The sequence below is a fragment of the Grampus griseus genome, assembly GCF_964374135.1.
Source record: "Grampus griseus genome assembly, chromosome: 3".
NCBI lineage: Eukaryota > Metazoa > Chordata > Mammalia > Artiodactyla > Delphinidae > Grampus > Grampus griseus.
In genome coordinates, this window is record NC_139019.1 from 28,487,440 (window position 1) to 28,501,638 (window position 14,199).

General features: G+C 44.6%; 1 protein-coding gene across 4 annotated transcripts in view; it reads right to left on the minus strand.

Moving 5' to 3' along the window:
* Positions 1-3,303: 3,303 nt before the first annotated feature.
* The window catches only part of AGXT2 (alanine--glyoxylate aminotransferase 2), a 44,269-nt gene continuing 33,373 nt past the window's right edge, over positions 3,304-14,199 (minus strand). For 2 of the 4 annotated variants that reach the window (XM_082652634.1, XM_082652633.1), the window contains exons 11-15: positions 13,731-13,757; positions 13,216-13,307; positions 11,693-11,842; positions 7,385-7,483; positions 3,304-3,636 (exon numbers count right to left, since the gene is read on the minus strand). In XM_082652634.1, the coding sequence (XP_082508760.1) occupies positions 3,529-3,636; positions 7,385-7,483; positions 11,693-11,842; positions 13,216-13,307; positions 13,731-13,757 (476 nt within the window). In that variant the 3' untranslated portion in view covers positions 3,304-3,528. The remainder of the gene's footprint in view (positions 3,637-7,384; positions 7,484-11,692; positions 11,843-13,215; positions 13,308-13,730; positions 13,758-14,199) is intronic. The other 2 variants (XM_082652636.1, XM_082652635.1) reach the window with 1 other exon arrangement.

Below are 14,199 nucleotides of genomic sequence, written 5' to 3' on the forward strand. Positions count from 1 at the left end.
AAGCCACAAGGAATATGTCCGATGAATTTATCTGAACAATTAAATCCCTCAGCATCCTTCCTCCAGGAGAGGGTGTCCTGGCAGGGATCTTGGCCTAAGCATGAAACCTTTTTTTTTTTATTTTAAATTTATATTTTGTTGTTTTCCCTTCATATTTTATTAAATTTCTAAACGGTTATTATAAACATTATTTTCAATGTTTCCCCCTTTTTCTTTTTTAAAATTTATTTATTTGGTTACACTGAGTCTTAGTTGCAGCAGGCATACTCCTTAGTTGTGGCACATGTGCTCCTTAGTTGTGGCCAGCGGGCTCCTTAGTTATGGTATGTGAACTCTTAGTTGCAGCATGCATGTGGGATCTAGTTCCCTGACCAGGGATCGAACCTGGGCCCCCTGCACTGGGAGTGTGGAGTCTTAGGCACTGAGCCACCAGGGAAATCCCTCCCCCTTTTTCTTTATCTTGAAAGGAAAGAAATACTGAGAATGGGAAGGCCTTGAAGAATAACAAAGAAGTGTTGCCTTTCTTGTCCAATCTCCCTGATCCCATAATTTTCATTCACAAAGAAGAGCAGAAGAACGTACCAGGTAGAGTGAATTATAGGAGCTAAGAACCAATATACATGACACGAAAGGAACAAAGGGAGTAAAACATGAAAACTTGGTCTGGGGACAAGTTGTGAAGGGTCTTGAATGCCATAATAGTTGGAATTTGGACTTTGTTCCATGAGTAATAGGGAGCCCTCAAAGCCTTCAAAAGATGGGAGATGGGATCATACTCATCCTTTAATTAACTGGCTTTGGAATCAGTGTAGAGAATGGATTGGGAAGGCATCCAGAATACCAGTTAGGAGGTGGCTGAAATAGTTCAGGAAAGAAGATGACGGCACAAATTAAGGCGGTTTTGGTATAAATGAGCCATATTGGAAAAATTATGTTGGAGAAAGTATTTATGACACTTAGTCATATGAGAGGCAAAAAGATAACTTGGAGAAAAATAATGCCCTAAATGATGAGCCTGAGACAAAAGCCTCATTAATCAAGAAGGGATTCGTCGTAGGAGAGAAATTTAGTGTGTTTTGTGTTAGAAATGTTGAATTTGAAGTGTCCTTGTGACATCCAAATGAAGGTGTCCAGACAGTTAGAACCTTGGAGTTGGGGTTCAGCAAAAACGTTGAGACTGAAGATGAATATTTGCAAGTCCTCAGTATAGTCGAGATAAGGGAAATCTCCTAAGTGGATGAGGTTGCCCATAGGGAGGGGGTCTAGCATGGAGGAAGAGATGGCCCAGGACAGAACCCTGTCGTGGAGGAGTTTCCAGGGGAGACTAAGAAGGTACATCTGAGATAAAAGGACCACACTGCAGAAGCTGAGGGAATCAACTCAAGAAGGAGCAGTTGTTGAGAAAGCACATTCAAAGGAAGCGTTAAGTTTTGGCCGTAAGGAAGTCACTGGTGGCCTTTTGAGAAGGCACTTGTCAAGGAACGAGAGGCCAGAATGGGGTCTTAGTTGTTGAGGCACGAACGGGAAGGAAGGAAGCATACAGGAGCACAAAGGCTGCTCTTGGGAGACTCTGTAGTGAAGGAAAGAAGGGAAATGTGGCTTGAAAGGAAAAAATTGCTATTTGCATAGTTCTCTAGTTTTTAAGCACTTTTCCGTCTGTTAGACTACTTGATTCCCAGTACAACTCAGGAGGAAGGAAGGGCAAGTACTGATCTGCCTGGGAACAAGATGAGGTTAAAAAGAGATCAAAAGTCTTGCCCAAGGTCATCTGTAGCAAATAAATGGGAGAGCTGAATTTAGAATTCAGGTTATTTGGCTTGTAATACAATCATCTTTCCACTGCGCCCAAACAGAGCTTTTCTAAAGTGTTTGCTCTATTTGGATATTGGATACTAGAGGGCATTAAGCTCCTTCTTACAGGGGTTCTGATCTTATCTGGGGGGTAATGGGGGGCCACTGGAAGGTTTTGTGCAAGAGAAGGACATGTTTAAGTCAATGTCCGAGGGAGACAAATCTGGCAGTGAGGTGTAGGTTATCTTAGCGGAACAGACACCTCAGGGGTAAATCATTAGGACGTGGCTTCAAACTGGGACACAGCTTAAATAAACATCAAATTACGGTGCTGAGAAAGTTACTTCCCATTCAGTTCTGTGGATCTTCTGTTTGTGTTAAGGAGAGGGACTCAGCTTGCCAGTATCCTTTTACACCCCTCAAACACTCTGTAAGCTCTTTTTTCCCCCCTAAATTCCCTTTTTAAAAATTTTTTTTTTTACACGGGCCTCTCACTGTTGTGGCCTCTCCCGTTGCGGAGCACAGACTCCGGACGCGCAGGCTCAGCGGCCATGGCTCACGGGCCCAGCCGCTCCGCGGCATGTGGGATCTTCCCGGACCGGGGCACGAACCCGTGTCCCCTGCATCAGCAGGCGGACCCTCAACCACTGCGCCACCAGGGAAGCCCCCTAAATTCCCTTTTGAACAAAGAGAGGACAAGCCTCAGGCTGAGAACCTCTTCAAGAAACTGTATTTTGCTAGACCTGAATTACATCGTTTTGCGTTCACTCTATTTTATGAGCACTTTCCAGTTGTGACAAGTAGTACTGATTTCTCATCTATTATAATGATAGAAACATTACTATCAAATACATCTAAGTAAAAAAAGTCAGATTAAGGAAAAATATTAAGTCAATTTTAAGACAAATAGTGCATACATATGGGAAAGAAGCACTATGAATGTGCATTCTAATGACTATAAAGTTGGGGAACTTCTGGTCTTGGAGACTATTATAATAGGAGTAACGAGAATTTAGTCCAGGGTGAGATGATGGCAGTGGAAACAAAGGAGGCTCTGATAGACATTTTAGGGGAGTTAGAGGAGAGGACAGTTATCTACGTGGGGTATTGTCTGCATAATTTCCCAGGATGCTTATGGCTGCAGTAAGAGAAAACTTAAATGAAAAAGGCTTGTGTGATGCATTGAACTTATTTTCTAACAAGAAGCCCCAAGGTAAGGGGGCTCCAGGATTGGTTAAATCAGTGGCCCTTTGACATCACTAAGGACTCAGCTTCGCTCCACCTTCCAACCTCAGCAAATAAGCTTTGTTCTCAGGGCCACAAAGTGGCTGACGGTGGTTGGAGCAGTCCTATCCTGACATCTGATGCTTCAATGCAGGACGAACACATCTCTTCTGGAGACGAAGAGCAGAGGATGAAGAAATCTTTTCCCGAAGGCACCTCCACCAAAAGATTTTCCTGCAGGAATCATGTCACATATCAGGTGTAAACATTCACCGCAAAGGAGAATAAAATTAGCATAACTAATCTAGACTAATTAGGATTTATTTTCTGAGCTAGGGATACAGACCCTTTCCTGAGGGATGGCTTTCTCAAGGTAACAGGGGCTCCATTAACAAATATGGCCGGTAGGCAGTCAACCATTTACAACTTATACCAGTGGTTCTGAAATTTCTCAAATTAACCCTTGAACATAAGTGGGAAGTTCTTGAGGCTTGTGGTTCTTTTTTCAAAAAATTATTTGTCTTGGCTGTCCATGTGTTGGATTAAGGCAGAACGGAATACTTCCACTGCAAAATCAACTTCTGGTTTCGTGATGCACATCGAGGGTGCGATGCGGAATGTCTAAGGAGATAAAGGAAAATAGAGCAACGGATCATCATAGAATCAACTACGACTTAAAGGAAATGCATTAGATTAAGAATCGAACACCTTGTTTTCATGACATTCCTTATGTTTCCCTCAAGGGCTCGTCTCCTCCTCCCCAGTGCTGTATCCAGGCCATTCGTCCTCTAGTCTCAAAAATTCTGGTACCATCCGCTCAGCCCCTTTTCCTTTTTGTCACCTGCTGACCTCCTGGTCCTTCCACCACCTCCACTGAGGTCTTAGGCCTCTATCTACCCTCCGTTTCTGCCATCACCGAGGTTGCCTTCTGTGGCCCTGTGTGCAGCCCAACAAACTAGCGTCTCAGTTTCTTGATCGCCACGACGCCAGGAACCTTCATCTGCATCCACTCACACCCCAGGCCAGCACCACGGGCCTCCTCTTCACTAGGGATTCTTCAATTTCTGATTCCCAGTGCATCTGCCCTTCCCATGAAAACTTCAGTCTCCTCCTCCCTCCATGAGCTTCAGGTCCGTCACCCCACTCAGATCTCATCCTCCTTTTCCTACCCAGCTTGGAGCACAGGCTTGAGGACATGAACCCCTCTCTCACCTGCCCCCTCACTCTGCTTGCCTTCCTACCCTTCCACTGCTGCACACACACAGCAAAGTCCCAGGTCCCATCAAAGCTCTAATAGAACTGTTTTGCTCCAACATAGAGAGCTGAGAAGTGGGAAAGAAAATCACACCGCTGGTGGACAGACACCACAAGGAATGCAGGGTCCTACTTCTGCTGGTGTCCTAAAGGTTCAGGTCCTCTCGCCTTTGCCATTCTAATTTCCATTCCTCTCACTTTCCTCACTCAGTTCCTACACCCCTCACTCTGTTTCATAGACAGTCTTGCCTCATGCTCCTCAGACACTGTCAAGCAAGACCTTTCTATAAACTTGCTTGCTCCCACGTGCATTCTTATATCCTAGGCTGAAGGTTCAAGGAACAAACCATCTACGATTCGACTCCAAATTTTCTACCTGTGCCTTTGGCCCTTGCTTCTCCCATCACCTTCCCTCCAGGAAACATCCCTGCATTCTCTTGCATCTTCACCTTCTCCTCAACTTCCCCTCAGCCTATAAACAAGCAGGCTTTGGGCTTCCCTGGTGGTGCAGTGGTTGAGAGTCCGCCTGCCGATGCAGGGGACACGGATTCGTGCCCCGGTCCAGGAAGATCCCACATGCCGCGGAGCGGCTGGACCTGTGAGCCATGGCCGCTGAGCCTGTGCGTCCGGAGCCTGTGCTCCGCAACGGGAGAGGCCACAGCAGTGAGAGGCCCGCGTACCGCAAAAACAACAACAACAACAACAACAAAAACCAGGCTTACAGCTCTCATAATCTAAATCCAAACCACACATAAAACCACAGATAAAAATGTGTTGACCCTCCTGGTCTCTTCCAGCTACCATACAAATACTATCCTTCCTTTCATCAAACTTATAAAAATAAAAGGACTGGTTGATGCTATTGGCCATTATTTTCCACTCTGCCTTCCCTCTATTCACATCTCAACTCATTGCAGCCTGGTTTGTGTCCCATCAACCTTCTGACCCCACCCTGGGGAATCCGACGGGCACGTTCCAGCCCTCATCCTTTCTGGCCTTCTCTTCTGCATGTGGAACTTCTGTTGCTCCCCCTTCCAGAACCTCCCCACTCTGGCTCCCATGACTCCACACCCTCCTAGCTCTCCTCACAGCTCTCCACCCATTTTGTGTCTCCATCTGGGTACCTCTTATTCCACCTGCCCTTTAAAAGTTGACGTGACCCAGGTGTCTATCCTCATCCCTCTGCATTTCGCATCTAGACTCCCTTCCCAGAAGCTTTCCTCCTCTCCCCACTTCTATGCTGATGACCCCCAAATCGTGATCCTCACCTCGATTCTTTCCTCTGAGCTACAGACTTGTCTATAGATAGAAGGAGAGCAAGTTCAAAGCAGCACTCATCCCTTTATACCCAAGTCCTGGGCATTTCACTGCCACATTGCTCTCTGGATGTCTCCTCTATCCCTACGGCTGCTGGTCAAGTTCAGACAGCATCATTAGCCTCCACCTGGACTCCCGGCCTCCAGTCTCGTCCCCTCGGGTTTACTCTCCTCCGAGGACAGATTCAGAAATCAGACTGCCTGAATTTGGATCCTGGTTCTGCCACTTACTAACTGTGTGACTTGGGCAATTTACCTAGCCTCTCTGTGCCTCTTTTTCTTCATCTGTAAAATAAGGATAAGAGTACTTATTTCATAGGTGTGTTGAGAGCATTAAATGAGTCAACATATGAAAAGCATTTAGAACAGTGTATATTATCCCTTCGTGTGGTTATCGGCAAGCTTACTAGATTGTATTATCATTTTCTGTTTAAGTCTTTCTCCTCTGCCAGTTCCATGGAGGGAGGGACAGATCTTATTTCTCACTGTAGCTCTAGTATCCAGCCAAGCAGTGACTGCCTAGGACTCAAGTGTGTGCCGGACGACTAAGGACTAACTAAGCAAGTAAACAATGAATTGTTTTCTGTCTTTAGAAGTAGCCCGTCTTAGGATTTTGAATCATTAACTTACTCTGTCTGATTCATATAGAAAAATATCTGGGACCAGGACTAGAAAAAACTCAGCATTTCCCAGCAAAAGCGCTCATTCTGGTTTTGTTTGCTATGGTTTGGTTTGGGCTGGAAGAGCTTTCAGTCTGTTTGTTCACAGGCTGAGGGGAAGTTGAAATAAACTGCAGAAACAAGAGAACATCTGTTTCCCTAAGTGGAGGGTCAAGAGCACGGAGAGACATCTCATTCTCTAACCTTTAGGAAAGGAGGTGGGAAAAGGCTTGGGGGACAGATGAGCTTCTATAGAGATCTTGCCTAATAGCTCCCATTTTCTCTGTGAAGCACCAGGCGAGGGTGTTCGCTGAAATCAAGTGAGAGGCAGCAGTGAAGCAGGGAAACTAGGAAGAATGACGCATGTTTAAAACGGGAGAGAAGGATGCCGAAGGCCAAGAGCAAAGTAGGGGATGAGTAGGAGTGACCCTACATCTTAAATCTCGGCCCCGGAGCGAATCCCTGGAGAGGGTCCTGCTGGTGTGACGGATGGAGGAGCAGATCACTTTACAGTAGCAGCCCATGCCCGCGGCAGGGCCACACCAGGGTCCCGACCGTGGGGCTTGTACTTGGCTTTCCCAGGAAGGGGGCGGGGAGAGGTTGTTCTCTGCCTCTGCCAGCCTGAGAGTGAAGGGCACTGGGAGTGGCTGATTTTGAGTTCTGCATTAGGGACCTGGCGGGGCTGCCAGCACCATGACGTTGCTCCTGGCCACAGCGGCCACTAAGGCTTAGCAGGGTTGCAGGTCAGAGTCAGAGCCCAGGGCTGAGTTAAAAAAGACTAGGACTGAGCTTTCAGAGGTTAGAACTCATTCACACGTGAGACAAACTGGGTACGCGTGACTGTTACGACACTATTATGACCTGTCGTGTAAGTCCTCTGCTTTGTCTGTGCAGTTTTGCCTCCTTAGACGGTCCTCTGTGTATATTCCCTGCCGAGCCGCGGTAACCAAACCATTTCACACAGCGCCCTCTAGTGGCCCGAGGGCTTCACTGTCCCTTTCTTTTGAAAACGTGTGAGCACTAAGCCTAGAGGAAGCGGAACTGGGTCCCCTAGCATAAGGGTGAAGAAAAGGGGCCAGCACTGGGACCTCAGGGAGATGCCTACCTAAAGTGATAGGTAAAGGCCAGGCTTCTTGTTACCTGAGAAAAAGTGCCACCCCTGCCAATCAGAAGCCCCATGCGTTTGCAGTCCTGGTGGATTTGATTTACTTCTTCACGGGGAAGAGGCTGGCGGCTCGTCTGCAAATACATTTTAAAAATATTTGGCATTTGAATGATTCAAGACATTATTTCTAAGAGGAATAAAATGCAACTCAAGCAATCAATGCTCTTCTCTCCCTCTCAACCTCTCTCCCCCAGTAATTGAATAAAGCTATTCATTGCTGAATTGGATTTCTTTCTGTGGGGGGTGTTATTGAAAATATTTGCTTTTATCCCAGTTCATCCCAAATTCCCAAAGACAAGATGAAGCTGAATATAGACCGTCAGTGAATCTTGGCTCTGCAGTTGGTTACCCTGGGAGCTTGGTTCTTTTTTTGTTTGTTTGTTTGTTTGTTTTGCTGTACGCGGGCCTCTCACTGTTGTGGACTCTCCCGTTGCAGAGCACAGGCTCCGGACGCGCAGGCCCAGCGGCCATGGTTCACGGGCCCAGCCGCTCCGCGGCATGTGGGATCTTCCTGGACCGGGGCACGAATCCGTGTCCCCTGCATCGGCAGGCGGACTCTCAACCACTGTGCCACCAGGGAAGCCCGGGAGCTTGGTTCTTTAATAGCCGTATTTGGAGTTTGCTTTATTTATGTGGAAATTGTCCTCAGCTCTTCACTTTGTTTTGTCCATGTAAAAAATTCATTTCAAAGTCCAGGAAATGGCTGTGAAGTTGCACAAGGGCATAAACGGTCCAAGCTTTCTCTGGGCCATAGTATGGCCTGGGCAACTGGGGTGGGTCTGTTTATCCTCATCTTCCCTGCTTGTGGAATTTGCTCTTTCTCACCCAAGACTTAATCCTCCAGGGTCAGGAAAGGTAAGCTCTCTGGAGCCTAGAGGATGTTTCAGGTCACTTGGCATCTGAAGGTTGTCCCTTCCTGTGGGCCCAGGTATTCTAGTACCCTTTTGATGACACTGGGCTGGGGACTTCTGAGTCTGTGAGCACAAATGCTCCAACTTAGTCAAGTCCATTGTGAAGCTTTAAGATAAAGAAAATACTATTCAAACTTTCCCACCACTAGATAATGGAGGACCAGGATGGGGAAAAGACCAGCATTTCCTCATTGATCCTAAAATGTCATCCTGCTTGCCCCTAATGTTCTCATGAGGAAAGACTAAAACATGACAATATAATTTAAGGCTAAACTGTGAAAGCTGGAAAGAAGTCAAATATGGTTTGGGGGACGAGAGGTCAGAGGTCAGAAAGGGTTCCTCAGGGGCAGTTGGGTTGATGGGCCTTGGTGGCTATCAAGGGTCTGGAGAGGTGGACTTTGTTTGGCTTTAGCCTGGTCTGGGCCAGCACGCTCCCTGCTCCTTTGTGCATTTTATTACCCCCTGGGCTCAACTGCTATGACTAATTGAACATCTTGTAGGCCTTCCGAAGAGAAAAGCACAGTCAGAAAAGCTAATGAGGCAAAGCCACAGGACAGCCTGCCCGGGCCCTGTGCTCGAGTCTAAGTCCCAATCACTCCATAATCAAATGGGCATGTTAGTAACTAACCTCTTCTCAGGGATGTAATGTAGCTTTGTGTTTATTTATTTATTTATTTTTTGCCGTTTTTGAGGGATAAATCTTCATTTAAACAATTATAAAAGTAATGCAGGGTTATTGGGAAAAACTCCTGAAAGCGATATGCAAATGCACTAAGTAAAAATGAAACGTTTCCCCTTCTCCAATCCTACTCCTAGGGATACCGCCTGTTGGTAATTAGTGGGAACTAGACACTTTTTCTATGCATATACATACATTTAAATGCGTATTTTAAAAAATGTCATACTTTATAATGTTCTGCAATTTGCTTTGAACAATTTACAATGTATCCCGAACATCTTTCCATGTCAGTGTATTTGGACCTAGTCTTCTTTTTTTAAAAATTTTATTTAGTTATTTTATTTCTTTTTGGCTGTGTCGGGTCTTAGTTGCAGCACTCAGGATCTTTCGTTAAGTCTCCCGGGCTCTTCCTTGTGGTGCACGACTTCTCTCTAGTTGTGGCTTGGGGGTTTTCTCTCTGTAGTTGTGGCGCGCAGGCTCCAGAGTGCATGTGCTCTGTAGTTTGTGGCACGCAGGCTCTCTAGTTGAGACGTGTGAGCTCGGTAGTTGTGGTGCACAGGCTTAGTTGCCCTGCAGCATGTGGGATCTTAGTTCCCTGACCAGGGATCAAACCTGTGTCCTCTGCATTGTAAAGTGGATTCTTTACCATTGGATCACCAGGGAAGTCCCTGGACCTAGTCTTCTTAAAGATTACCTAGTATTTTGTTGTTTGTTGGTAGAGCAATTTGTTTAATCTCTTATTTTTGGACATTTATGTTACTTTCAATTTTTGTTTATGATCATAAGAATGCTGCAAACATCCCCACTCATTTATATCTTTACACACTTCTGTGTATATTTCTTTAGGACACATCACTCTAAGTGGAATGGCTAGGTCAAAATGTATACATGTAAAATTTTGATAGATACAGACAAATTTCTGTCCAAAGGGCTGTATCCAATTCACATCCTTACTAACTGCTCATGTGAGTTTTGATTCTGGGTTATACTGTATAGCATTAAAGCCAAGTTCTGAGCTGTTTTAATTACATGAATGTGGTCTGAAGTGTTGCAGGAGCCGGAAATCAATCAACAAACATGGATAAAGCACTCACCGTCTGTGTATTTCCTGGCCTCAAAAGTGTACAGTTTATTTAGGAAAAGAAGGTATTTATACGTGAAAACCGAGTCAACAAATACATGATTTGAAAGAGCCTTTCAAAGGAGCTCTTTAGACAGTGAGTGTGAGAGATTTTAATTTTTTCCGTAATACAGTTTGCACATCTTTCCATGTCACATGTATTTCTGTGCCATGTAGTATGGACGTACCATCCTTTAGCTTGCTCTGTATCAATGGGATTCTGATGTTTTACCATGACAACTCAAGTTCTGAAGAGCATCTCTGTTCACACGTCTTGGAGTGCACAGAAGTTGGCTTCGGATTAGTGGGAAAGGGACGAACGCCTCCTCTTTCACTGGGCTTTCTTTGGTGGAGTCTGGGCTTTGAGGCATCTAGGCATCCTCGAGGGACCTCTTGGGGGGGGGAACTGGAATGGACTCTTCTGAGCCTTAAAACAGCCCTTGATGGAGCCCCAAGCTGAAGGTATGTTACGGCCTGCGAGCCAGAGGGCCTAGTCCCATGTTACTCTTATTTTCCTGCTGTCTTCCCTTAGCTTTCAAATCTGGTTCAAACATTCCTGCTTTTCACTGGCTCTGCTGTGTGGTACTAATGGGAGAGTGTTATATCCATGGTCTAGTCTGAATATTGAGAGAACTGAACACAGTCCTTCTAGACTAGGGTGGTGTGATGAGAGCCAACAGCAAGAAGTCACCCATGGATAAGAATTAGGGTGAAGGGGCTGGTCTGACTATTGATTCCTGTGCCAAGATTCCCCTGCTGTCACTCCCCCCAGAGGATCTAGAGTTTGCATTTATGGAGGATTGGGACAATTTCCTACTGACATGGACCCTAGGGGCAGCAGTAACAACGGAGGGAAAGATTTGAGAAACAAGGCAAAGAAAGAATCAATAAAACTTGACGTTAGAACTAAGGAGAGGGAAGGGGTCACAGATTATCTTGTGGTTTTGAGGCTAGGGAATTGGGAGAACAGTGGAGGGTGAAAAACAGACACAGCAACCTTGCAAAGAATCACTGGCTTAAGGGCAATGCTAAGTTCAATTGTCATATCGATTTGAGGTCACCTTGCAGTAGGTCATCAGAAAGTCACATTCCGCCCTTGTTACTTGGGAGATTGAAGTCCATTCACAAACAAACAAACAAATACAAAACCCTATAAATCTTTAACATCCTCGCCCCAAACCAACACCACAACCTTCTCCTGGCCCTTCCCCCTTACTTCCGCTAGCTCTCTGTCCCCCTGCCCCTCCCCCAGTAATTTCCTCCCTTCCTTATATTTTTAATTCAAAATATTCATTACCATTGCTCTTTGCCTAGTCTGGCAAGAATAACATCAACTCCCTTTTGCAAATGCTATTCTGCACACTAGGACTCTAGATGACCAGCTAGCCTGTCCTTCATACTCAACACTCCCGACTCATCTCTAATGAGCTTTGCTCAGTCTTGCTGTCCTTGTGTGCTCTCTTCCTGAGAATGAATGAGCTTGTAGCTGAGGCTTCCTACTTTAACTCTTGCCGCCAACCCCCCCCCCCCACACACACACAGAGACTGCAGAGAACAGCAGATCACAACCTACCTTATCCTTCACCATCTCTATTCCTATCATGAGGCCTTTGCCTCGGACGTCTCCAACGATTTCAAATTCATCCCTCAGCTTAGCAAACTTCAGTAACATATAGGTGCCAACTTCCTGGCTGTTTTCTTGTAGATTTTCTTCTTTAATTACCTGTTGAGAGAAAGCCCCAAATGGCCTTGCATTAAAAAAGTTTTAAAACGGACCGAGAAACATGGAGAAATAAATGTATGTGAACCTCTTTACAAAAACTTGACCAGACAAATGGAACCCAAAGTCTAGTATGGCCATAACTTGTCCTACAAAAAGATCTGCTGTAGGGAGAAAAAAAATTCTTGGTAGAGGGGATGCTTCCCCCCTACCCTCCTCATCTTCAGGGTGGGTAAAAATTTAGGAAAAAATAAAAGAGACGTCTCAGTGTTGAGCTCTTTGTGGACCCACAGTCAGGGCACCTGAGATATATATTCAATAAAAGGATTTTCACCTACTTCCACCCACAGCAGAGACCTGTGATTCCTGACCAAACACAAGCAGTATACTACACTTATAACCAGCTGATAATAACTGCATGACTCCAGGCAGAACCTGATGTTTTTAAGACCTACTTGTTCACCTAAATCCTCTCTATCTGCTAAATTGGTTGAGGCGACACAGGACTTAAAAAATGTAAGCTGGCAATGTCTACAGAATGAAATAAATGACACATCCTACTTACACTTTCTCATTTTGAGATTTAATCATATTTGAAGATACTTTTTAATTTGCAAGGGCAGCTTTTACTTATTTTTATTGAAAAATAGTTTTAAATTTAATTTTTTTGAATAAGTGAATCACGTGCCTCGTTCAAACATCAGAAAGTACAGAAACATAGAGTAGAATGAGCCTCACTGATCCCTGTTCCCCAGCCACCAAGTTTCCTTCTCCACAAAAAACCATTGTTATTAATTTCTTGGACATTCTTCCAGAAATACATTACACTTTTAAGCAAACGCTATTATGCATATAAGCAAGGGCATTTAAAATAATCTTTTCAACAGATGAGACCTCAGGCAAAATCAATGGCCTGGAGCTGAACCACAGCTGAATCACCTTGTTGGAATTGCATAGAACTCACTTGCTCTTTCCTCTTTTAATTTATGACAGTACAACAAAAATAAGGAAGCATATACAAGACAGGACCAAAATTAAACTGAAATCAAGGATAGCCATTGGTAAATATCCATTAAATACCGCTCAAATGACAAAGAAATTTCAGTGCTACCAGCTAGCTAGGGAAATTCTTATATTTCCCATGTGTGTGAGGTTTATTACATATTATTTCATATCCAATACTTGAAGCACTCACAGTAGATCTTAAAAAGGGGGAGGGGGCAGAATAATAACTGGAAATCTAACTTAAATTCATGGACTAGGAATTAACTCTTCACTTTAATCATAAAATGTGATAGAGTTCTGATAGTGTGTGTGTAGTTTTGAGGTAGTCGTTTGGTGAACTGAGTGATGTTGATGCGGTTGCTGGAAAGTACCTCAAGCACCGATGATCCAATGGCGCAGGCCATGGGGTTCCCTCCGAAGGTATTGAAGTGAAGCAGGCGTTTAGCCAAAGACTTGGCAATCTCTGGAGGGGGTGGAGAATAAAAGTGGATAAAGGGTGACACATTCCTATCTATAATCTCCCATCATGCATTTGGATTATATTTACCTTCATGTTGTATATGTACATGTAATATATTTCATGGCGTCCAATTCATTCTTCACTCACCAGATAGTGGATGTTATGGTTGGAATTGTGTCTCTTCCCTCCCCCTCCCCAATTCATACGTTGAAGCCCTAACCCGCAATGTGACTGTAATTGAAGGTAGGGCCTTTAAGGAGGTAATTAAGGTCATAAGGGTGGGGCCCTAATCCAATAGGATTGGTATTCTCCTAAGAAGAAGAGACATCAGAGCCCTTTCTAGCTGTGGAAAAGGACATGTGAGGACACAGCAAGAAGGTGTTCATCTGCAAGAGAGATCTCACCCAAAACCAACTCTGCTCATACCTTGATCTTGGATTTCAGCCTCTAGACCTGTGAGAGAATAAGCCCAAGCTGACTAATACGGTGGATAAGGAAAAATTGCTTATTTATTCAATGAGAAGTTTAATAATAAAAATCTTTAATGTGTTGTATGAATTGAAAAGTACTTTAAAACTTGATTTATGGGAACTTACATGGAACCTTCATTAGCTAAGCCTTTTTTCTATATTCCACTCTTGGGACTAAGAAGGAAATATTTTTTAAAAAATCTCATATCAAGGATTTCGTAATATAATTTCAAGATTGTTTCAGGGTTAGTATATATTCAGTTCATTGTACTTCACATTCTACATCCACATTTTAGTAACTTTTTTCATTCAGTAAAAACACTGAGGGCTTCCCTGGTGGCACAGTGGTTGAGAGTCCGCCTGCTGATGCAGGGGACATGGGTTTGTGCCCCGGTCCGGGAAGATCCCACATACCGCAGAGCGGC